This window comes from Coregonus clupeaformis, chromosome 31 (assembly GCF_020615455.1).
Source record: "Coregonus clupeaformis isolate EN_2021a chromosome 31, ASM2061545v1, whole genome shotgun sequence".
NCBI classification, from domain to species: domain Eukaryota; kingdom Metazoa; phylum Chordata; class Actinopteri; order Salmoniformes; family Salmonidae; genus Coregonus; species Coregonus clupeaformis.
The window spans coordinates 26,251,391-26,277,319 of record NC_059222.1 but is presented as its reverse complement, the minus strand read 5'-3'; the positions used below and the strand labels follow the sequence as shown (position 1 = coordinate 26,277,319).

The 25,929-nt window shown below is 43.6% G+C and overlaps 1 protein-coding gene across 1 annotated transcript in view; it reads right to left on the bottom strand.

Moving 5' to 3' along the window:
* LOC121547314 (1-phosphatidylinositol 4,5-bisphosphate phosphodiesterase epsilon-1-like) overlaps positions 1 to 25,929 on the bottom strand; it is a 129,184-nt gene that overhangs the window by 3,688 nt on the left and 99,567 nt on the right. The window contains 15 exon segments of the mRNA XM_041858510.2: positions 4,381 to 4,578; positions 4,688 to 4,816; positions 4,971 to 5,089; positions 5,391 to 5,652; positions 10,212 to 10,375; positions 11,326 to 11,619; positions 15,083 to 15,205; positions 15,581 to 15,698; positions 15,882 to 16,006; positions 17,362 to 17,497; positions 23,649 to 23,807; positions 24,013 to 24,129; positions 24,406 to 24,513; positions 24,772 to 24,937; positions 25,057 to 25,118. Of these exon segments, the coding sequence (XP_041714444.2) occupies positions 4,381 to 4,578; positions 4,688 to 4,816; positions 4,971 to 5,089; positions 5,391 to 5,652; positions 10,212 to 10,375; positions 11,326 to 11,619; positions 15,083 to 15,205; positions 15,581 to 15,698; positions 15,882 to 16,006; positions 17,362 to 17,497; positions 23,649 to 23,807; positions 24,013 to 24,129; positions 24,406 to 24,513; positions 24,772 to 24,937; positions 25,057 to 25,118 (2,280 nt within the window).

Here is a 25,929-nt window from a genome sequence, read left to right as displayed (position 1 = left end):
TTAATTCATGTCACATGACCAGGAAGCAGAAAGTTTGAGTGGTGACACATTTTATTTTGGAACCTATTTGTTAGTGCTGTTCTTAACACAGTTTTTGGGTGGGATTTTACTGTCTCCTGAATGAACTGCTAGGGCTAGCCCCGACTAGCTAGGCTACCTTGCTGTCACCGGCAAAGCTTGTGTCGCTTTGCGGATGGCTCTTGTAGTTGGGACTGCTGTTCCTGACCCGAGTATGAGCCTTTCGGCCTCCTCTGATTTGGAGTCGGATCTGGAGATGGCCACTAAAACCTTGAAATGTGAGACGTGTGAAATGTTCACCGTAGTGAAAGAGGATACATTTACTGACTTATACACTTGTGATAAGTGTAAACAGCTCGTTGCCTCAAAAGACTGGATCATTGAACAGGGTCCTAAATAAACATCTTGCTCTGGCCAAGGAGACTTCAAGGCTGCATGCTGTTTTTGATGCGGCAATTCGAAATGATCGAGGGGATAATCCAGGGTGCTCTACAGTAGCTACTGTGGATACTAGCATGGACCACGTTCCTGTATTAACACATCCCACCGACGAGAACCAGAGAACTACTGCGTCTTGCTCTACACCATCGGAGACAAGGTGGAGTCGACAGAGGTAGAAGTGGAAGAAAATCTCAACGTATCTTCTCTTTGCCCTCTCATCCAGACCTGTGGCTATCTAACAGTTTCAAGGCTCTGAGCTCCGTCTCCACCGGGGCCCTCCAACATGGACCTCTGCCACTCCCCCCGTCCTTCCCATTCCAAATCAGTACCCAGCGCAAGCTCCTCTGGATCTGGTCCTGGTTTACTGAGCCGGCCATCCGCTGGAGCAGTCCCCAGAGCACGTTCCACAGGCTCGCAGCGACCCTCTCGTCCTCCAGTGGTAGTTGTTATAGGAAGCTCCATAGTTAGGGTGTTCGCGGTAGCAAGGACCCTCTGCTTCCCTGCAGGCTGTGTTCGTTGCTTCCCTGCAGGCTGTGTTCGTGACATAGATCACCAGGTCCTTGCTGTGATGGAGGAACACCCGAATGCTCACACAGTAGTCACTCATGTTGGTACAAACTACATCAATCTTTATAAGTCGGAGCAATTAAAAGCTGACTTCAGAGTGCTCATAGGCAGGCTAAAGGAGACAGACAAGCAGGTTCTAATTTCCGGGCCTCTACCAACAATAGGTTGTGGAATGGAACACTTTAGTCATGTACTCTGGCTACACTACTGGCTTAAAGTACATTGACAATTTTGACCACTTCTGGGAGAGGCCCCAGTTTTACAAGAAGGATGGCTTGCATTCAAATAGGAGAGGGGCAAAAGTTCTCGCCCAACATCGAGGAGGCTCTTATAAATCATTGACTCAACAACAGCCCAACCCCTGCTCAGGTAATTCTTCGCATTCCCACATCGTTATCATCGTACTGCTACAGATAATCATATTCCCAGGGGTATTGTCAGTAATAATCTTGTGCCCATACACTTGAATTCCACTGTTCGCTCTGTTACAGTTAGACCAAATGGGAAGCCCACTGATCAGCTCGTCCACTGCTATTATTTCAAATACATATGGACACCCCCCGCTGTTTTCAAATCACGTAGAGAGCTTGGGCTGTTACCTATAAAACGTGCTAAGTTCGATGTCAAAGATGGACCTTCTTGATATATTGGTACATGACACGAGCCCGGATACTCTGGTTCTCACAAAGACTTGGCTAAATGGTTAGATCCCAGATAGGGACATTGCCATTGCTGATTACAACATCCTCAGGTATGACAGACTGAACAAGGGGAGGAGTAGCTATACACTGTATGTGAAATCAACTCGTGGCATCATGTTCTCTAAATATCTCTATCCACATTTTTTCCCCCTTCTTTTGGTTATAGAAGTGGCCATAAGCCAAAATACGCATTTATCTGTTGCGGGGCAGATGCTGGCACTGGCAGATGCTGTTGGTACTATTTCGGACTATTTAAAACCTATTCTGTCATCTGAATTAGTCGTCTTAGGGGATTTTAACTTGATGTCTTACCCCAGCCTCAGACCATTTAAATAATATTTGTCTTGAATTTAATCTGACAACTGATTGCAGAACCCACACAAATTAATATAAAAAATACAGCAAACTCCTCGCTGATTGACCTAATTCTGACAAATAGCCCCCACAAGTACTTGTCCAGTGGTGTCTTTGCTAATGATCTCAGTGATCACTGTCCTATTGCATGTATTAGAGATACCAAGCAGATTAACACTGCTCCTCGTATAATTCCTCATATAAAGATACATAAAAAAAATCATAATAATGTGTAGGCCTATTACTTTGACCCCCTCTCAATCAGAAAGATTTCTGGCTCCCAGGTGTCTTTTATACAGGTAACAAACTGAGATTAGGAGCACACTCTTAAAGGGAGTGCTCCTAATCTCAGTTTGTTACCTGTATAAAAGACACCTGTCCACAGAAGCAATCAATCAATCAGATTCCAAACTCTCCACCATGGCCAAGACCAAAGAGCTCTCCAAGGATGTCAGGGACAAGATTGTAGACCTACACAAGGCTGGAATGGGCTACAAGACCATCGCCAAGCAGCTTAATGAGAAGGTGACAACAGTTGGTGCGATTATTCGCAAATGGAAGAAACACAAAATAACTGTCAATCTCCCTCGGCCTGGGGCTCCATTCAAGATCTCACCTCGTGGAGTTTCAATGATCATGAGAACGGCGAGGAATCAGCCCAGAACTACACAGGAGGATCTTGTCAATGATCTCAAGGCAGCTGGGACCATAGTCACCAAGAAAACAATTGGTAACACACTACGCCATGAAGGACTGAAATCCTGTAGCGCCCGCAAGGTCCCCCTGCTCAAGAAAGCACATATACAGGGCCGTCTGAAGTTCGCCTGAATGATTCAGAGGAGAACTGGGTGAAAGTGTTGTGGTCAGATGAGACCAAAATCGAGCTCTTTGGCATCAACTCAACTCGCCGTGTTTGGAGGAGGAGGAATGCTGCCTATGACCCCAAGAACACCATCCCCACCGTCAAACATGGAGATGGAAACATTATGCTTTGGGGGTGTTTTTCTGCTAAGGGGACAGGACAACTTCACCGCATCAAATGGATGATTGACGGGGCCATGTACCGTCAAATCTTGGGTGAGAACCTCCTTCCCTCAGCCAGGGCATTGAAAATGGGTCGCGAATGGGTAATCCAGCATGACAATGACCCAAAACACACGGCCAAGGCAACAAAGGAGTGGCTCAAGAAGAAGCACATTAAGGTCCTGGAATGGCCTAGCCAGTCTCCAGACCTTAATCCCATAGAAAATCTGTGGAGGGAGCTGAATGTTCGAGTTGCCAAACGTCAGCCTCGAAACCTTAATGACTTGGAGAAGATCTGCAAAGAGGAGTGGAACAAAATCCCTCCTGATATGTGTGCAAACCTGGTGGCCAACTACAAGAAACGTCTGACCTCTGATTGACAACAAGGGTTTTGCCACCAAGTACTAAGTCATATTTTGCAGAGGGGTCAAATACTTATTTCCCTCATTAAAATGCAAATCAATTTATAACATTTTTGACATACATTTTTCTGGATTTTTTTGTTGTTATTCTGTCTCGCACTGTTCAAATAAACCTACCATTAAAATTATAGACTGATCATGTCGTTGTCAGTGGGCAAACTTACAAAATCAGCAGGGGATCAAATACTTTTTTCCCTCACTGTATATACAAAAACATCAGCTCCTCCCTTGACGCGGATTGATCAACATTACGTTTTTCCGGTTTGGCCCACCACTTATTTTCCCTATAGGCAACAAAACCAATGCGTGTGCAACTGTGGAGCAAAACAGGCGGGGTTGGCTTAGAATCAAATGATGGTTGACAACATGTAATCTATATTTCCTCTCCAAATCTTTATTGAAAAAAAAACAAAAGAAATATCACAACGAGCACTTGTTGTCTCAAATCGATACAGTTGTTTCTTAGCTAGCTAGCTATTTCTTTGCCATATTAGCATACAGTAGAAGTGACAAGAGTCAAAACACTTCAAAACAAGTCATGGTATCAATAACAAGATGCAACGAGCTGAAACGAGCCACCTAAAATTGCCACATGGCAGCTTCTTGTCATTGTTGCTAGCTATCTGACTGTCCAGAATCATAACCTCATCGACGCGCACGTGTCATTTTCGTGACGTTGTCAGCTAGCCCGTCTACTGTATATGAAAGTAAAGTAGTGTGTATTTCATATGACGACCCCAGAAGGGGGCACTTAGAATGAAGAAATTGATTTAAAAAATACAGTATTTGCTTGACCTATTTCTCATTAAAATAGCTTGCCATGGGAAATTTCTGTTGAATAAAAAAAGTAGTACCTCTTCCTTGGTTTTAAGGCAGATTCTGCCCACATATCCCTCTTCGGGCTGCCAGCTGTTGATTAACCTGATGATCTCCTCCTCGGGGGCTAGGGGGCGCTGCTGAGGACACCTCTTACTGTCACTGCGCTCCTTCGCCAGGAGCACCTTCTCCTCACACAGGAAGTACTCACTGGCACCATCTGTGGACATCGGTAACTAAAATCGGGAGACGAGAAATAGATAAGCCACTATGCACTGAGAGTGGCGGGTCTGGTGTGTGTTTGTGTGTGTACATTTGTCTATGGGTGGGTGCACTGGGACTGACCATGTCCAGTAGCTGTCTGGCGGTGGTCTGCTCGTTCACAGACATTACAGTGAAAGGCTCTGGACCTGGCACCCCATGGACAGTCACTTTGTGCTGCTGGGCTGCCCTCCGCTCCTCAGAACTAATCAGCTGCAAGGGAAATACAGTGTTGTAGATAGATATTTACATAGTCCTTACATGTACTTTAAGGTTGCTAGCTAATTAGCTCATCAGATGCTGTTCGAAGAGATACAATAATATAAGTAATCCCTAGCTGCTCCTCAGGGGTGTGTGTGTGTGTTACCATGGCAGCAGGCAGGGCTGTGCCGGTGGGGCTCTCCTCTACTCTGCGGCTGTAGATGAACAGACTGGACACCTCCAGGGGCTCGTTGTGCTGTGTCCTCAGCTGGATGTGTCTGTAGCCTGAAACAACAGACATCCAACCACCGACATTAAGAACTAGGAGTAGAAGTGTATTAACCTGGCCAAATGCCATGCTGTAGCTGCTAGCAACCTCTGTACATAGCATGTTGCTAAATATCATTGTTAAATGATCTATTAATAGGTTACATGCTATTGATGTGTGAACTTGAGACAGGGACATCACCCAATAAATCTTCTGCAATAGTGAATGGGAAAAGAGGTCATAAAATTGAAAATGGAAGTTTAAAGTCATTACTTTCTTCCTCCTCTTTTCCTCTCCACCCCTCCCCTTCTCCCTCACCTGGTTTGAGGGCCCGTAGGGGCAGAATCCTTTGAGCAGTGGTCTGGTAGCTGTTGTTCTCAACCACAGCGATGCGCAGGAAGCAGGCGTCCTCAAAGTGCACGGGGAACAGGAAGTGCTCTGACCACATGGGGTTGAGTGTGTTGCGGTGGATGGGCTTGGTGCGGAATTGGAAGCTGTCCACGGGCATGCCCATCACTTCCACCTCCACACAGGGGCTGCACGCGCTGTTGGCAGGGCACACGTTCTGCCCAGACACAATCTGACAGAGACGGAAAGGACACCTTTAATTCATTATATACTGTATATCAAAAGTGAATTTAATCATCTCAATCCACTATAATACAGATACTTGGCATTACAAGTGTAATTACATTATTCTTTGATTTACTTAATACTTTATCATACTTACTGTATATCATATTCCTGCCAGATTTTATGAGAAATTAAACATCTGTTTACACATACAGTTGAAGTCGGAAGTTTACATACACCTTAGCCAAATACATTTTAACTCAGTTTTTCACAATTCCTGACATTTAATCCTAGTAAATATTCCCTGTCTTAAGTCAGTAACCACTTTATTTTAAGAATGTGAAATGTCAGAATAATAGTAGAGAGAATGATTTATTTCAGCTTTTATTTCTTTCATCACATTCCCAGTGGGTCAGAAGTTTACATACACTCAATTAGTATTTGGTAGCATTGCCTTTAAATTGTTTAACTTGGGCCAAACGTTTCAGGTAGCCTTCCACAAGCTGGGTGAATGTTGGTCCATTCCTCCTGACAGAGCTGTTGTAACTGAGTCAGGTTTGTAGGCCTCCTTGCTCGCACACACTTTTTCAGTTCTGCCCAAAGATTTTCTATAGGATTGAGGTCAGGGCTTTGTGATGGACACTTAAGCCATTTTGCAACAGCTTTGGAAGTATGCTTGCGGTCATTGTCCATTTGGAAGACCCATTTGACCAAGCTTTAACTTCCTGACTGATGTCTTGAGATGTTGCTTCAATATATCCACATAATTTTCCTTCCTCATGATGCCATCTATTTTGTGAAGTGCACCAGTACCTCCTGCAGCAAAGCACCCCCACAGCATGATGCTGCCACCCCCGTGCTTCACGGTTGAGATGGTGTTCTTCGGCTTGCAAGCGACCCCCTTTTTCCTCCAAACATAACGATGGTCATTATGGCCAAACAGTTATATTTTTGTTTCATCAGACCAGAGGACATTTCTCCAAAAAGTATGATCTTTGTCCCCATGTGCAGTTGCAAACCGTAGACTGTCTTTTTTATGGCGGTTTTGGAGCAGTGGCTTCTTCCTTGCTGAGCGGCCTTTCAGGTTATGTCGATATAGGACTCGTTTTACTGTGGATATACAGTGAGGGAAAAACGTATTTGATCCCCTGCTGATTTTGTACGTTTGCCCACTGACAACGACATGATCAGTCTATAATTTTAATGGTAGGTTAATTTGAACAATGAGAGACAGAATAACAACAAAATCCAGAAAAACTCATGTTAAAAAATTTATTTGCATTTTAATGAGGGAAATAAGTATTTGACCCATCTGCAAAACATGACTTAGTACTTGGTGGCAAAACCCTTGTTGGCAATCACAGAGGTCAGACGTTTCTTGTAGTTGGCCACCAGGTTTGCACACATTTCAGGAGGGATTTTGTCTCACTCCTCTTTGCAGATCTTCTCCAAGTCATTAAGGTTTCGAGGCTGACGTTTGGCAACTCAAACCTTCAGCTCCCTCCACAGATTTTCTATGGGATTAAGGTCTGGAGACTGGCTAGGCCAATCCAGGACCTTAATGTGCTTCTTCTTGAGCCACTCCTTTGTTGCCTTGGCCGTGTGTTTTGGATCATTGTCATGCTGGAATACCCATCCACGACCCATTTTCAATGCCCTGGCTGAGGGAAGGAGGTTCTCACCCAAGATTTGACAGTACATGGCCCCGTCAATCGTCCATTTGATGCGGTGAAGTTGTCCTGTCCCCTTAGCAGAAAAACACCCCCAAAGCATAATGTTTCAACCTCCATGTTTGACGTGGGGATGGTGTTCTTGGGGTCATAGGCAGCATTCCTCCTCCTCCAAACACGGCGAGTTGAGTTGATGCCAAAGAGCTCGATTTTGGTCTCATCTAACCACAACACTTTCACCCAGTTCTCCTCTGAATCATTCAGATGTTCATTGGCAAACTTCAGACGGCCCTGTATATGTGCTTTCTTGAGCAGGGGGACCTTGCGGGCGCTGCAGGATTTCAGTCCTTCACGGCGTAGTGTGTTACCAATTGTTTTCTTGGTGACTATGGTCCCAGCTGCCTTGAGATCATTGACAAGATCCTCCCGTGTAGTTCTGGGCTGATTCCTCACCGTTCTCGTGATCATTGCAACTCCACGAGGTGAGATCTTGCATGGAGCCCCAGGCCGAGGGAGATTGACAGTTATTTTGTGTTTCTTCCATTTGCGAATAATCGCACCAACTGTTGTCACCTTCTCACCAAGCTGCTTGGCGATGGTCTTGTAGCCCATTCCAGCCTTGTGTAGGTCTACAATCTTGTCCCTGACATCCTTGGAGAGCTCTTTGGTCTTGGCCATGGTGGAGAGTATGGAATCTGATTGATTGATTGCTTCTGTGGACAGGTGTCTTTTATACAGGTAACAAACTGAGATTAGGAGCACTCCCTTTAAGAGTGTGCTCCTAATCTCAGCTTGTTACCTGTATAAAAGACACCTGGGAGCCAGAAATCTTTCAAATTGAGAGGGGGTCAAATACTTATTTCCCTCATTAAAATGCAAATCAATTTATATAACATTTTTGACATGCGTTTTTCTGGATTTTTTTGTTGTTATTCTGTCTCTCACTGTTCAAATAAACCTACCATTAAAATTATAGACTGATCATTTCTTTGTCAGTGGGCAAACGTACAACATCAGCAGGGGATCAAATACTTTTTTCCCTCACTTTAGATACTTTGGTACCTGTTTCCTCCAGCATCTTCACAAGGTCCTTTGCTGATGTTCTGGGATTGATTTGCACGTTTCGAACCAAAGTACGTTCATCTCTAGAAGACAGAACGCGTCTCCTTCCTGAGCGGTATGACGGCTGCGTGGTCCCATGGTGTTTATACTTGCGTACTATTGTTTGTACAGATGAACGTGGTACATTCAGGCTTTTGGAAATTGCTCCCAAGGATGAACCAGACTTGTGGAGGTCTGATTTCTTTAGATTTTCCCATGAGGTCAAGCAAAGAGGCACTGAGTTTGAAGGTAGGCCTTGAAATACATCCACAGGTACACCTCCAATTGACTCAAATGATGTCAATTAGCCTATCAGACGCTTCTAAAGCCATGACATCATTTTCTGGAATTTTCCAAGCTGTTTAAATGCACAGTCAACTTAGTGTATGTAAACTTCTGACCCACTGGAATTGTGATACAGTGAATTATAAGTTAAATAATCTGTCTGTAAACAATTGTTGGAAAAATTACTTGTGTGATGCACAAAGTAGATGTCCTAATCGACTTGCCAAAACTATAGTTTGTTAACAAGAAATGTGTGGAGTGGTTGAAAAACGAGTTTGAATGACTTCCGACTTCAACTGTAACTAGTTTTATGACCTCTTTTCCCATTCACTATTGCAGAAGGTTTATTGGGTGGTGTCCCTGTCTCAACTAGAGAAATCATACTGTATATATGGTGCAAATAGCTCCAATAAACCCATCAAAACCATGTTGAAGAGCCCGATGGGAGTGCTTTGGGTAAGTGTGTGTATACCCAGGAGGGTAATTAGTGGGAGAGACCAGTATATGGGTCATATTGAAGTGTGTTTGACTACATTCTAAAATCAGTTTTTGTTGGGTTGAGTGTCTGTGTATCCCTAGAGGGGGAGAGATTGTGTATGTGTCCTCCCAGCAGCATACCACCCTGCATCCCATTGCTGGCTTGCCTCTGAAGCTAAGCAGTGATGGTCCCTGGATGGGAGACCAGATGCTGCTGGAAGTGGTGTTGGAGGGCCAATAGGAGGCACTCTTTCATCTGTCTAAAATTGAAAAAAAAAAGATCCCAATGCCCCAGGGCACACTGCCCTGTGTAGGGTGCCGTCTTTCGGATGGGACGTTAAACAGGTGTCCTGACTCTCTGTGGTCACTAAAGATCCCATGGCACTTTGCGTAGGGGTGTTAACCCCGGTGTCCTGGCTAAATTCCCCATCTGGCTCCTCATACCATCATGGCCACCTAATCATCCCCAGCTTCTAATTGACTCATTCATCTCCCCTGTAACTTTTCCCCAGGACATTGCTGTAAATGAGAATGTGTTCTCAGTCAACTTACTTGGTAAAATATGGGTAAAATAAAAAATACAAAGTGTGTGTGTGTGTTTGCATGCTTGCTTGTGTGCATCCATGTACACTCCCCTCCATATGTTCCTATTGGACAAAATAAAATCCAAAACACAACCAAAACAAACTGGAAATGCATCCAAAAAGTTTGTAGTCACAAGCTTGATGTAGTCATTGCGTGCAAGGAATATGGGACCAAATACTAAACTTATAAGTGAATTCCAAATACTTCCAACTTCTTCAAAATGGGGGGACTAGATACAGTGCTTTCATTTCTTAACGGTCAAACAGATTTGTATGAAAATATCCTCACATAAAAGGTGCCATTCTGTATTGTCACCTCATATGAAACATTTGATCTCAAATCCAAAAGTAGTATAGAGCCTATGAAGTATAGAGACAAAAAAAAGTTGTACTGTCCAAATACATATGGAGGGGAGTGTGTGTGTGTGTGTGTGTTTGTGTGTACTCACAGTCAGAGAGTAGTGTGTTGGGCTCATGCTCTCCACGTCTCTCTCCAGGGAGCAGAGTTGCTGGTAGAGGGGACAGCAGCGATCCCACAGCATTGGAGGTTTCAGGACATATCCACAATGACCATTTGCCTCAAACAGAGCTGTATTCAACTGCATGGGCAGGTCTAGAGAGAGAGACCAGAGGTGGAGATGGAGAGAGTGAAAGAAGGGGGGGGGGAGAATGAGTTAGAAAACTCAGACAACAGCAGACCATCCACTCTAAATGTCCATTGTTTCACAAGCATCACTTATCCTAATTTTAGTTTCGAAAAATGGCATAGGTGAGTGGAGAAACATAGCTTGCAAATCTGCATCTAAGCTTGATAAATGTGTAAAACAGACAAGCCAATAAAATACATCAGGCCTATCAATATCACGACCATGTCCAGTGTACGGAGTTGACTCACTGCTGCCCAGGTCAGAGCACCCCCTTACAGAGAAATTAGCTGACTGCAGGAATGTCCACCAGAGCTGTTGCCAGATAATTTAATGTTCATTTCTCTACCATAAGCCACCTCCAATGTTGTTTTAGAGAATTTGGCAGTACATCCAACCGGCATCACAACCACAGACCACGTGTATGGCGTCATGTGGGCGAGCGGTTTGCTTATGTCAATGTTATAAACAGAGTGCCTCATGGTGGCGGCGGGGTTATGGTATGGGCAGGCATAAGCTACGGACAACGAACACAATTGTATTTTATCGATGGCAATTTGAATGCACAGAAATACCTTGAAGATATCCTGAGGCCCATTGTGAGGCCCATTTTTTTAAGGTATCTGTGACCAACAGATGCATATCTGTATTCCCAGTCATGTGAAATCCATAGATTAGGGCCTAATTTATTTCATTTGACTGATTTCCTCATATGAACTGTAACTCAGTAAGATCTTTGAAATTGTTGCATGTTGGGTTTATATTTTTGTTCAGTATATATTATTTTATTATAGGGTTATTTCCCTATACACAGATAAAGTCCCAGCCTTGTCCTGGACTTTCAATGAAGAATCTCCATTGAGCATAGTAACATCCAGGGACTAAACTGGACCAACCGTATCAGTAAGACTGTCCTTACCGTCAGTCTGATAATTGAGAGCCACCACTTGTATGCCGTGTAGCCAGAAGGGCAGAGGGTTGGGGTTGGCTGAGTCGATGCGCGTTGCGGCCGGGTAGGTCCTTAACAGCTGGCAAGTGGTGTGCTGGATCAGCTTCTGGGAGTTGCGGCGGCAAAGGCGCTTGGCAGTGTTCTCGTTGACCGAGGAGATGTGGTAGCACTTGGGAGTGCGGAGGATGGCACTCATTGAGGCGCTGGGGCTGAATATGGGCGATGTCTGCTCTTCCCAGCTCAGACGCATGCCCTCCACGCCACCTAGAGGGGGCAACAGTTAGACATTTACAATCTAGACATTTAGCGGATACGTTTATCCAGAGTGATGGCAGTGAAAAGGAAGCAGAAACAAGGACCGATCAAATAACGATTTGAACACATTTCAAAAAAGCTTTTTTCCAGGGTATTAAGACAATGTAACACTAACATTTAAATAACACAAATAGTACAGGTAACTGCCAAAATAAATGGAAACACTTGAGTAAATGAGAGATACAAAGTATATTGAAAGCAGGTACTTCCACACAGGTGTGGTTCCTGAGTTAATTAAGCAATTAACATCCATCCCATCATGCTTAGGGTCATGTATAAAAATGCTAGTCAGGCCATTATTTTGGCTAACTTTGGTATGGCCCTATAGGATTACATTTTACATTTGGGATGTGGCAAATGTAAAATATTTCTTAACATTTAAACTGCCATCTAAAAAAAACTTAAGACCGACAACCAGGTGAAGAGAGTTCTTTACTAATTAGTGATCTTATTTCATAAATCAAGTACAAGGGAGGACTGAAAACCCGCAGACACTCGGCCCTCCATGGAATGAGTTTGACAAAAATCATAAAATGACGTGAATTCACGATTTCAGATGACTGGTAGGGGGCAATGCAGTTCAATCTACTGCAGTCCTGGCTACCTACCAGACGGCGCTCACCTTACTGCTGTCCCCCACCCACTCAGCAACGATGGTAGGTAATGCAGTTTGAGGTTCTCTGCTGTGTGCCTCTCCTCCATGTTCTCAGTTGTCAGTAGTACATGGGACTTCATGTCCCACTTCTCATCAATGTGATGGGTCGTTGCAGTGATGTATGACAGCATGTTCATAGACATCCAACAATCTGTTGCGCAACGTATAGTGTTTGAGAGTTCGCGCTTTGTAGGCCTACTTGCAGAGCAGTCATTGTACAATTTCTCCATCCGGGCCGTCACAGCATCTTGTGGTCTGGTTCTAGATATGCCTGGATAAGAGCATCTGCTAATGACTAAAATATAAAAATATGCCATCAAGGCATTGAAGCCAACATCCCTCTACCATTGGCAATGGCTGCATATCAACTGCAATTATTTCTGTAATCAGTGCTGTGATTACTACTGCCAGCAACAGGTTGGGTCTCCCTTTCAGATGGTTAAGCATTGCACCTGTACTGCCACTGTAGCTCAATTCCACCTAGCAAAGTTTGCATTTATTTCACCACCTTCTCATTTAACTTCTCAAAGTATTGCCATACAGGACTTCGCTGCTGTCGCTTCCCTGTCTCACACTATGCCATGTTAACAACGATGATGTGCGGAGTGCTGTGTATCTGTTGCAAATAAACGTTTAAACGTTCACACCCCTAGATGACAATTCCCCCCCCCATCCACAGGGCGGTAACTGAATAGTTTGATGAACATGAAAATGATGTAAACCATATGCCATGGGCGTCTCAGTCACCAGATCTCAACCCAATTGAACACTTGTGGGAGATTCTGGAGCGGCGCCTGAGACAGCATTTTCCACCACCATCAACAAAACACCAAATGATGGAATTTCTTGTGGAAGAATGGTGTCGCATCCCTCCAATAGTTACAGACACTTAATATAATCTATGCCAAGTTGCACTGTAGCTGTTCTGGTGGCGGGCCAAAGCCCTAGTAAGACACTGCAGTGCCTTGCAAAAATATTCATCCCCCTTGGCGTTTTTCCTATTTTGTTGCATTACAACCTGTAATTTAAATGGATTTTTATTTGGATTTCATTTCACATACACAAAATAGTCCAAATTGGTGAAGTGAAATGAAAAGAATAACTTGTTTCAAAAAATTCTAAAAAATAAATAACGGAAAAGTGGTGCGTGCATATGTATTCACCCGCTTTGCTATGAAGCCCCTAAATAAGATCTGGTGCAACCAATTACCTTCAGAAGTCACATAATTAGTTAAATAAAGTCCACCTGTGTGCAATCTAAGTGTCACATGATCTGTCACATGATCTCAGTATATATACACCTGTTCTGAAAGGCCCCAGAGTCTGCAACACCAAGCAAGCGGCACCATGAAGACCAAGGAGCTCTCCAAACAGGTCAGGGACAAAGTTGTGGAGAAGTACAGATCAGGGTTGGGTTATAAAAAAAATATCAGAAACATTGAACATCCCACAGAGCACCATTAAATCCATTATAAAAAAATTTGAAGAATATGGCTCCACAACAAACCTGCCAAGAGAGGGCCACCCACCAAAACTCACGGACCAGGCAAGGAGGGCATTAATCAGAGAGGCAACAAAGAGACCAAAGATAACCCTGAAGGAGCTGCAAAGCTCCACAGCGGAGATTGGAGTATCTGTCCATAGGACCACTTTAAGCCTTACACTCCACAGAGCTGGGCTTTACGGAAGAGTGGCCAGAAAAAAGCCATTGCTTAAAGACAAAAATAAGAAAACACGTTTGGTGTTCGCCAAAAGGCATGTGGGAGACTCCCCAAACATATGGAAGAAGGTACTCTGGTCAGATGAGACTAAAATTGACCTTTTTGGCCATCAAGGAAAACGCTATGTCTGGCGCAAACCCAACACCTCTCATCACCCCGAGAACACCATCCCCACAGTGAAGCATGGTGGTGGCAGCATCATGCTGAGGGGATGTTTTTCCATCGGCAGCGACTGGGAAACTGGTCAGAATTGAAGGAATGATGGATGGCGCTAAATCCAGGGAAATTCTTGAGGAATTTGCAGCGCCAGAAAAAACATGTGCCTCCAAGATATCCCGTCTCTAACAATCCCATTTTACAAACCCTTTAAAAACTCCACGACAGCTTCTCTCAGCATCTTTCACTATACTCTCTAATTCAGCGTGCACACACTTTAAGAGTGCCATTTTAAGTATGGAAAAGTTAAAGGGATAGTTCACCCAATTTACATAATGACACATTGGTTTCCTTACCTTGTAAGCATTCTTTGGACAAGGTATGACAGCAATCCATGCTTTGGTTTAGTTTCCCTGGCACTGTTTCCACATGCCTACATTTGAGCATTTGTGGCACAAATCCCATTCAAGTCATGGGACCGATATTAGCATTTTTTGCGCAGCATGTCCAAATCATATGAAAGTATCTCAAATTGACTGTGAAACTCAACAAAGACACTTATACATTTTACATTTTAGTCATTTAGCAGACGCTCTTATCCAGAGCGACTTAGTTAGAGTGCATACATTTTTCATAGATGGATTTTTAAATGATGAGCGAAAAATGCTTATATCGGTCCCATGACTTCAATCAAATTTGTGCCACAAATGCTAAATGTTAGTATGTGGAGGGGGGGTAACTATCCCTTTAACAGGCTGGTTCCCATGGGGGGTAATCTGATTGAGTCTGTATGTGGGTATCCTTCCCTGTCCCTTCACATCCCGTCCCCAGCTCCAGGTCTAGGGGTCTGGGTCAAAGGGAAAGGCTTGGCCATACGTACCCTTCCCCGGTACTGCCTCCCTGGGGCTGCCTCCGCTACGACCAGGATCCATGGCAAAGATGGACTTCCTGTTCTTTCTGTCTTTTCTTCTGCCAGAGGCCGAATGAGAGAGGGTGGAGAGGCCTGTTTCCCACACACACACACAGAGAGAGAGCCCCAGACGAGAGTGTAAGACAAGGCCATGGCTTAAGGGCACCATCTCGCTTCCTCCACTCCTTTCCCTTTCTCGCGCTGGTTTAATGTTGCTTGTTTATTCTGGCTGTGCTCTGGAGAATTATGCCCCTAGAACATGTACACTTGATTCTAATGTACAATCAATTCATAGCCCTGGTTTTGTTCCTTTGTGAACTTTAATTGTTATCTCTCACGATTGGAAAATCACCAGGCAGAATAAAAACACTAGGAATAGTAAATGCACTACATTCTGAACATAAACCATTTCTATACTGGAATGAGCCATATAGTAAAGTCAATTAAAGTAAAGTAAAGGAGGACTACCAGGGAACTTGACGGCCTGGCAGTAGATGATGAGGTCAGAGAGCTCCTGAGCGATCTGTCGACTCTCCTTCTTGTTCTGGGGGGGATATAACTCTTCTTCCAGCTCTATGTCAAATACCTGGGGTAGGAGCAGAGTCAGTGATTCAGATCTGGGATTATTTCTAGGAATAAAGACATTTAGGGTGCATTTGTCAAGTGTTTATATACTGTAGGTCTGGTGTCTCATAGTTAATCATTTAGATCAGTTTTATCTCTATGGTCTCTCCTGGCTCAGAGACTAGAGGTCAGAGGTGAAACCCACCTTCCCTTTGTTCTTGGTTACAGCATTGTCTGCTTTCTTCATCCTCTTGGCCATCTCATCAATGATGGGATGGTCTTCCTTGTCACCTGATGACTTCCCTTCTGGTTTATCATTCAGGATGTTATCTGAGAAATAGGGAGTCAGACAGAACAGCTTGAATTACTCAACTGTGCTTCCAATGTAATGTTATTCACTGGCTTCACATTTAATCTTCCTTACATTTACATTTTACATTTTAGTCATTTAGCAGACGCTCTTATCCAGAGCGACTTACAGTTAGTGAGTACATACATATTTGTATTTATTTTTCTTACTGGCCCCCCGCGGGAATCGAACCCACAACCCTGGCGTTGCAAACACCATGCTCTACCAACATCCCTGCCGGCCATTCCCTCCCCTACCCTGGACGACGCTGGGCCAATTGTGCGCCGCCCCATGGGTCTCCCGGTCACGGCCGGCTACGACAGAGCCTGTGAAACCATTACTGGTAAACTGAGATATGAATTCCATACCATAACACATTCCACATGCTTGCAATGCTGGGAATTGGGGAAATGTCATTCAGACAAAAACAGTGTCCCTCCACAAATCCCAAAATGCAATGCAGTGTCTGTAAACAAAGAGCTGGGAGTTTGAGCCTTCTTCTTTCGCCCACACACAGCAGGATACAGTACACTACTGTAAACACACAATTCATGTAAGCCATGTATCACACAAAGATGATTTTCACCAAAATGCATCCTGACAGTTATTTTACAGCGGGAATCACACTGGTTCAGTGCAGTTACAGTGTAGTGTTGTCTGTCTGTCTCATATTGCTCTGGTTACATGTGGTGGCTGCTGAGAGCATAGCCTATCCGCAGAGGTCCTAACAGTAGTGGAGTGGGCTAGGGATTTTCACCCACACTGCTCCATGTTTGACAGGGGCGCGCAGGGGCCTGAGAAACCAGATGTCTTTGTTTTCTCAATCCGATCAGCCATCGTCACTAGCAACATATCAAGACACAGCAGTGCGGATGGGGGGTGATGTATTTACACTACACTGGCCCTGTGTGTACTGACAACACAGAACCAAACAAATAATCAGACATTAACCCACAAACCACACGCTCTGCTGCTTTAACCTTATTCCCTCTGCAGTTTAATACTACAATTACCCCCAATCACAATGTCAAGTTCCAGACTTCTAACCTACCCAGTACCCCCCATTGGTACAGTAAAAGCCTTGATTTCACCCCTGCAAGCAGGCAAGCAATGGAGACATGCACAGCGCACAGTACCCAGGCACACAGTACCCAGGCACACAGTACCCAGGCACACAGCACAAGCTCACTGCACAGACGGAGTGCTACAGTAGGAACCATACTGTATATGCAGGGAGACAGGGAGGAAGGTTATGTTGTTCAGTTTACCTTCAAGGCTATATGTTGTATACATTGTTACAGAGTGTTTATCTACAGTGAAAGCGAGTCTCTCTCACCATCAGACAAGGATTCACAGTCATCGTCGTACTCGTCTTCTTCCTCTTCATCATCATCATCATTTTGGTTACCAGGTGAGCTTCCTCCCGGGGCCCCGTTGCTGGCCTGTGCCTTTATGTGGGCCAGCTGGTGAGTCTGAGGGAAGAGAGTATGGCATGATTAGTGGAAGTCCTGTAGCCATTGCACCATGTCAACAGACATAAAAGCTTGTTTTTACATGGGGCCATAATGTGTCTGTGTGCTTCCAGGACTAGGCTCCTCAGTCACCTCCGAAGACACACAGCTTGACTGATGTCATCCTCGACTGCGAGGGACCGTGTGTATATACTGTGTGCATGCGTTCACACTGTATAAGGTCTTGCAGTGGGGTAATATTTGATATACATGCATATTATACAGTGGGGAAAAAAAGTATTTAGTCAGCCACCAATTGTGCAAGTTCTCCCACTTAAAAAGATGAGAGAGGCCTGTAATTTTCATCATAGGTACACATCAACTATGACAGACAAAATGAGATTTTTTTTCTCCAGAAAATCACATTGTAGGATTTTTTATGAATTTATTTGCAAATTATGGTGGAAAATAAGTATTTGGTCAATAACAAAAGTTTCTCAATACTTTGTTATATACCCTTTGTTGGCAATGACACAGGTCAAACGATTTATGTAAGTCTTCACAAGGTTTTCACACACTGTTGCTGGTATTTTGGCCCATTCCTCCATGCAGATCTCCTCTAGAGCAGTGATGTTTTGGGGCTGTCGCTGGGCAACACGGACATTCAACTCCCTCCAAAGATTTTCTATGGGGTTGAGATCTGGAGACTGGCTAGGCCACTCCAGGACCTTGAAATGCTTCTTACGAAGCCACTCCTTTGTTGCCCGGGCGGTGTGTTTGGGATCATTGTCATGCTGAAAGACCCAGCCACGTTTCATCTTCAATGCCCTTGCTGATGGAAGGAGGTTTTCACTCAAAATCTCACGATACATGGCCCCATTCATTCTTTCCTTTACACGGATCAGTCGTCCTGGTCCCTTTGCAAAAAAACAGCCCCAAAGCATGATGTTTCCACCCCCATGCTTCACAGTAGGTATGGTGTTCTTTGGATGCAACTCAGCATTCTTTGTCCTCCAAACACGACGAGTTGAGTTTTTACCAAAAAGTTCTATTTTGGTTTCATCTGACCATATGACATTCTCCCAATCCTCTTCTGGATCATCCAAATGCACTCTAGCAAACTTCAGACGGGCCTGGACATGTACTGGCTTAAGCAGGGGGACACGTCTGGCACTGCAGGATTTGAGTCCCTGGCAGGGCGTAGTGTGTTACTGATGGTAGGCTTTGTTACTTTGGTCCCAGCTCTCTGCAGGTCATTCACTAGGTCCCCCCATGTGGTTCTGGGATTTTTGCTCACCGTTCTTGTGATCATTTTGACCCCACGGGGTGAGATCTTGCGTGGAGCCCCAGATCGAGGGAGATTATCAGTGGTCTTGTATGTCTTCCATTTCCTAATAATTGCTCCCACAGTTGATTTCTTCAAACCAAGCTGCTTACCTATTGCAGATTCAGTCTTCCCAGCCTGGTGCAGGTCTACAATTTTGTTTCTGGTGTCCTTTGACAGCTCTTTGGTCTTGGCCATAGTGGAGTTTGGAGTGTGACTGTTTGAGGTTGTGGACAGGTGTCTTTTATACTGATAACAAGTTCAAACAGGTGCCATTAATACAGGTAACGAGTGGAGGACAGAGGAGCCTCTTAAAGAAGAAGTTACAGGTCTGTGAGAGCCAGAAATCTTGCTTGTTTGTAGGTGACCAAATACTTATTTTCCACCATAATTTGCAAATAAATTCATTAAAAATCCTACAATGTGATTTTCTGGATTTTTTTCCCTCAATTTGTCTGTCATAGTTGACGTGTACCTATGATGAAAATTACAGGCCTCTCATCTTTTTAAGTGGGAGAACTTGCACAATTGGTGGCTGACTAAATACTTTTTTCCCCCACTGTATATACACCTCACATGCAACCGATTAGACTATACAATTAGCCTATAAAAATGTTTATCTGACTCCATAAAGATGATTTAGCAATGTACAAACAGGACTATTGATGAGTTAAATGAATAAACTAGCAAGAAAGGACTGAGAATGGAATAATAAGTGTATTCACCCATCTACACGCATTACCCCATAATGAACAAAGTGAAACATGTTTTTAGAAATGATTGCAAATGTATTGGAAATGAAATACAGAAATCTCACTTACATACTGTAAGTATTCACACCCGAGGCAATACGTTGTAGAAGCACCTTTGACAGCGATTATAGCTGTGAGTCTTTCTGGGTAAAGTCTCTAAGAGCTTTCCACACCTGGATTGTGCAACATTTGCCCATTATTCTTTTCAAAATTGTTCAAGCTCTGTCAAATTGCTTGTTGATCATTGCTAGACAACCATTTTCAGGTCTTGCCATAGATTTTCAAGTAAATTTAACTCAAAACTACTCAGGAACATTCATTGTCTTCTTGGTAAGCAACTCCAGTGTAGACTTGGCCTTGTGTTTTAGGTTATTGTCCTGCTGAAAGGTGAATTAATCTCCCAGTGTCTGGTGGAAAGCAGACTGAACCATGTTTTCCTCTACGAGCTCCATTCCATTTATTTTTATCTTGAAAAACTCCCCAGTCCTTAACGATTACAAGCATACCCATAACATGATGCAGCCACCACTATGTTTGAAAATATGGAGAATGGTAGTCAGTAATGTGTTGTATTGGATTTGCCCCAAACATAACACTTTGTATTCAGGACATAAAGTTCATTTCTTTGCCACATTTTTTTGCAGTATTACTTTAGTGCCTTGTTGCAAACAGGATCCATGTTTGTAATATTTTCATTCTGTACAGGCTTCCTTCTTTTCACTCTGTCAACTAGGTTAGTATTGTGGAGTAACTACAATGTTGTTGATCCATCCTCAGTTTTCTCCTATCACATCCATTAAACTCTGTTTTAAGTCACCATTGGCCTCATGGTGAAATCCCTGAGTGGTTTCCTTCCTCTCCGGCAACTGAGTTAGGAAGGACGCCTGTATCTTTGTAGTGACTGTTTGTATTGATACACCATCCAAAGTGTAATTCATAACTTCACCATGTTCAAACGGATATTCAATGTCTGCTTCTCTTATTTCGACCCATCTACCAATAGGTGCCCTTCTTTGCGAGGCATTGGAAAATCTCCCTTGTCTTTGTGGTTGAATCTTTAAATCGATAAACATAATTCCACTGACATTGTGGGGTATTGTGTGTAGGCCAGTGACACAAAATCTAAATGTAATCCATTTTAAATTCAGGCTGTAACACAACGAAATGTGAAAAAAGTTAAGGGGTGTGAATACTTTTTGAAGGTACTGTATGTGTGACGGCCTGAGGGGGTGTGCTGGGTACTATAGAGTTAAGACAGAAGTCCTGAGAGGACAAAAGAGATCCTTGCATACAGCGACATCAGAGTTCACTCCGAACAACTACAAGTAACCACAGAGATCATACATCCATATGTATGGCATCGAAGTTTAATAAACAGTGCATTCGGAAAGTATTCAGACCCCTTCCATTCTTCCACATTTTGTTACATTACAGCCTTATTCTAAAATGGATTAAATAAAACATTTTCCTCATCAATCTACACACAATACCCTATATTGACAAAGCGAAAACAGGTTTTTAGAATTTTTCGCAAATGTATCAAAAAACAAAAACAGAAATACCTTATTTATATAAGTATTCAGATCCTTTTCTATGAGACAAAAAATTGAGCTCAGGTGCATCCTGTTTCCATTGATCATCCTTGAGATATTTCTACAACTTGATTACAGTCCACCTGTGGTACATTCAATTGCTTGGGCATGATTTGGAAAGGCACACACCTGCCTATATAAGGTCCCACAGTTGACAGTACATGTCAGAGCAAAAACCAAGCCATGAGGTCGAAGGAATTGTCTGTAGAGCTCCGAGACAGGATTGTGTCGAGGCACAGATCTGGGGAAGGGTACCAAAAACATTTCTGCAGCATTGAAGGTCCCCAAGAACACAGTGGCCTCCATCATTCTTAAATGGAAGAAGTTTGGAACCACCAAGACTCTTCTGGGGAGAAGGGCCTTGGTCAGGGAGGTGACCAAGAACCCGATGGTCACTCTGACAGAGTTACAGAGTTCCTCTGTGGAGATGGGAGAACCTTCCAGAAGGACAACCATCTCTGCAGCACTCTACCAATCAGGCCTTTATGGTAGAGTGGCCAGACGGAGACACTCCTCAGTAAAAGGCACATGACAGCCCGCTTGGAGTTTGCCAAAAGGCACCTAAAGGACTCTCAGACCATGAGAAACAATATTCTCTGGTCTGATGAAACCAAGATTGAACTCTTTGGCCAGAATGCCAAGCGTCACGTCTGGAGGAAATCTGGCACCATCCCTACGGTGAAGCATGGTGGTGGCATCATCATGCTGTGGGGATGTTTTTCAGCGGCAGTGACTGGGAGACTAGTCAGGATCGAGGGAAAGATGAACGGTCCAAGTACAGAGAGATCCTTGATAAAAACCTGCTCCAGAGCGCTCAGGACCTCAGACTGGGGCGAAGGTTCACCTTCCAACAAGACCATGACCCTAAGAACACAGCCAAGACAACACAGGAGTGGCTTCTGGACAGGTCTAAATGTCCTTGAGTGGCCCAGCCAGAGCCCGGACTTGAACCTGATCGAACATCTCTGGAGAGACCTGAGAATAGCTGTGCAGAGACGCTCCCCATCCAACCTGCCAGAGCTTGAGGGGATCTGCAGAGAAGAATGGGAGAAACTCCCCAAATACAGGTGTGCCAAGCTTGAAAGCGTCATACCCAAGAAGACTCGAGGCTGTAATCGCTGCCAAAGGTTCTTCAACAAAGTATTGAGTAAAGGGTCAGAATACTTATGTAAATGTGATATTTCAGTTTTTTATTTTTAATACATTTGCAAAAAACATTACAAACCTGTTTTTGCTTTGTCATTATGGGGTATTGTGTGTAGATTGATGAGGGGAAAAAACAATTTCATTCATTTGAGAATAAGGCTGTAATGTAACAAAATGTGGAAAAAGTCAAGGGGTCTGAATACTTTCCGAATGCACTGTATAATGAACTAAAATATAAACGCAACAAATTAATGAATTAGGCCCTTATCCATGGATTTCACATGACTGGAATACAGATATGCATCTGTTGGTCACAGATACCTTAAAAGAAATGGGCCTCAGGATCTCGTCACGGTATTTATGTGCATTCATATTGCCATCGATAAAATGCAATTGTGTTCGTTGTCCATAGCTTAAGCCTGCCCATACCATAACCCCCACCAGGTTTCCATCCAATTGGTGACAGTTTTGCATACGAACATTAAAAAATCTGCACATTTTCCCACCAGAGATGTGTTTGCATCCAATTGACTTATTGCGGATAAAAGGCTGTGCGTGATGACGTAGTGCACATAAAAATACAAGTTAAATGTGTTTCCATCGCATTTTCAACTCTACTAACGGTTTTGTCAATAAAAATGTTATATAGCGAATGTCCCCACTCTGGTCTTGGCACGTGCGCTCCAGCCAACCATATAGCCTACATTAGATTATTATGGACAAAATCATTTTTATTTGTCAAACAGCAGCCAAGCATCGATCATCATGTCACCAGAATAAAACCCTTGATATTTAATAGAAAGGAGAATCAAGCTCATCACTGTGCACTTTCACCAACCTGTGAAGTTCATCGTAACTTATTTAATCTGTAGCATAATAAACAGCATTCTTTCCCGAGTCGTAGTGGGAGGACCACACAACATATCATTGCGTGATTCCAAGTTTACTTCGATAAGATGGTTATTATATCAATATTTGCACATAAAGGCATTTCCACCGCCATTTCTCGCATAATTAACTATACAGACACAAAAAGATCCCACCTTGTCTAGTGTATTTTGTTTTGTCTGCATTTGGAAAGTTTTCTAACACATTTGCTGTTTCCATCAGCCCTGTTGTGAAATGTTTTATCCGACGTACTTTACTGGCATTAAAAAGATTGGATGGACACCTGGTTACTAACACTAATTTCAATAGTCAGTCCGCTGGATACTGTGTGAGAGAGATGCATTTTGGCCTCTTGACGGGGGAAGGCCTGGCTGCCTCTTGAGTATTTTCCTTGTGTTCCTGGGCCATTTGCCATGCAGACCCAGAGGTGACGGAGAGCACATAAGTTAGGGCCGAGCCTACAGTCTCACCTTCTGTTTGAGAATGTCAACAGGAGCCTGGTGTGCTTTCAGCTTCTTGTTCTTGAGGAGGATCTTTCCCTTCAGTTGCATGGGGGAGGGGAGCAGTGGGTCATCAGAGAAATCACTTTTGAACAGGAATTTGGTCACCAGCTTGTCTCCGAACACTGCCTTCAAAGACAAATAAACAGATTAAGTGTGCTGATCAAAGGAATCCTCACAGACACGCTAAAATCAAAGGTGTTTCATCAAAGCACTATCAGAGTGATCTCCAAAGGAGGAAGGAAATGTAGTAACAAGGTTCTTAGGGATAAAACACATGACATGTCAGCTAGAATCCGTACAGATAATGTCCATTGGAGCCAGAAGGAGATACCTTGAAGATTTCAGCCATTTTGCGTTGCTGGGGCAGAGAGCAGTGGTTCTCAATGGACAGGATGACCGGCATGTCTGAGTTGACAAAAGCAGTGCGATTGACCGCCTCCACCACATCCTAGAAGAACATGGGTTACAGTACATGAGGCATAACATACATGACTATAGTCTTATTTATTCAATAATACAACCTTAAGATTCCAGCATCCAAGCAGTATTACTCAAGCTATAAAAGAGGTATGCCATTATTGTACTGGATCTTGGCCAAACAGTGACATAAGGTCAATAGCGGCAGCGTGACAGGGTTGTGGCAGGGGCGTGACAGGGTTGTGGCAGGGGCGTGACAGGGTTGTGGCAGGGTTCTGACAAGGTTGTGGCAGGGTTATAGACTAACCTTGAAGGGGATCTTGGTGGTCAGGGTGTATCCGTGGTAAATAATGGGTGATCCGTCGTCTCCATCCCAACAGTCCAGCTCCACACTCCTGCAGCCCTGCAGCAGCACCTAGACAACATAACAACGCATAATAATAAGACAGACACCAAAACAGAATTAATCTTATAGTACAGTAGGAGCCCAGAGTTTTTCCTGGTCAGGTCACTGTCTGGAAAAACTCCTGGCCCTGCTTATGGTAAACTGAAGTTGACAAACTGATCCGATGCTTAGAAATCCCCTCCAAAACTAAACTAGAAAAGGTCAATTTCCGGAAGAAAATACATACACTTGCGTCAATTATCTAAAGGATGATAATGGTGATCTCACCTGGCTGTAAAGCTCCACAGAGGACTCTCCTTTGAGCTGGTGTCCAGTGAGGTACGTGTTGTGAGAGGACTCTATGTAGTAGTAAGACATGGGGTACTGGAGCTCCTCCGTATTCACCTGAGACTCCTCGTTCTTAGACGCAAAGTTCTCTTTGTCCATCAAAAACCTAGGGAGGATTTGAGGAAAAGGTCACTTTAATTAAACTGGTGATGAATGTCATTTCAATATTACTTAGACAAATTTCTTGAGTTAATTAATGTCATTTTTCATGGGAAATTAAGGTACCTGGCAAAACCTTCAAAGGACATCCAACCCATCTGACGTATGCTTACACAAGGCTCAAATTTCTGAGGGAGACAAAGGAAAACAATTTAACAATATATCACAGGAATATAATACTCCAGGTCTTACTTCTATCATGTCTATGTGTTCTGTACAGTATACAGTGGCTTGCGAAAGTATTCACCCCCCTTGGCATTTTTCCTATTTTGTTGCCTTACAACCTGGAATTAAAATTTATTTTGGGGGGGGTTTGTGTAATTTGATTTACACAACATGCCTACCATATTGTGAAACAAACAAAAAATAAATAAAAAAATACAGAAAACTTGAGCGTGCATAACTGTTCACCCCCCAGTCTCAATACTTTGTAGAGTCAATACTTTGTAGAGCCACCTTTTGCAGCAATTACAACTGCAAGTCTCTTGGTGTATGTCTCTATGAGCTTGACACATCTAGCCACTGGGAGTTTTGCCCATTCTTCAAGGCAAAACTGCTCCAGCTCCTTCAAGTTGGATGGGTTCCGCTGGTGTACAGCAATCTTTAAGTCATACCACAGATTCTCAATTGGATTGAGGTCTGGGCTTTGACTAGGCCATTCCAAGACATTTAAATGTTTCCCCTTAAACCACTCAAGTGTTGCTTTAGCAGTATGCTTAGTGTCATTGTCCTGCTTGATGGCCAAAAAGCTCAATTTTAGTAATAATAATAATAATAATAATAATAATATGCCATTTAGCAGACGCTTTTATCCAAAGCAACTTACAGTCATGCGTGCATAAATTTTTTTTGGTGTATGGGTGGTCCCGGGGATCGAACCCACTACCTTGGCGTTACAAGCGCCGTGCTCTACCAGCTGAGCTACAGAGGACCAGAGTA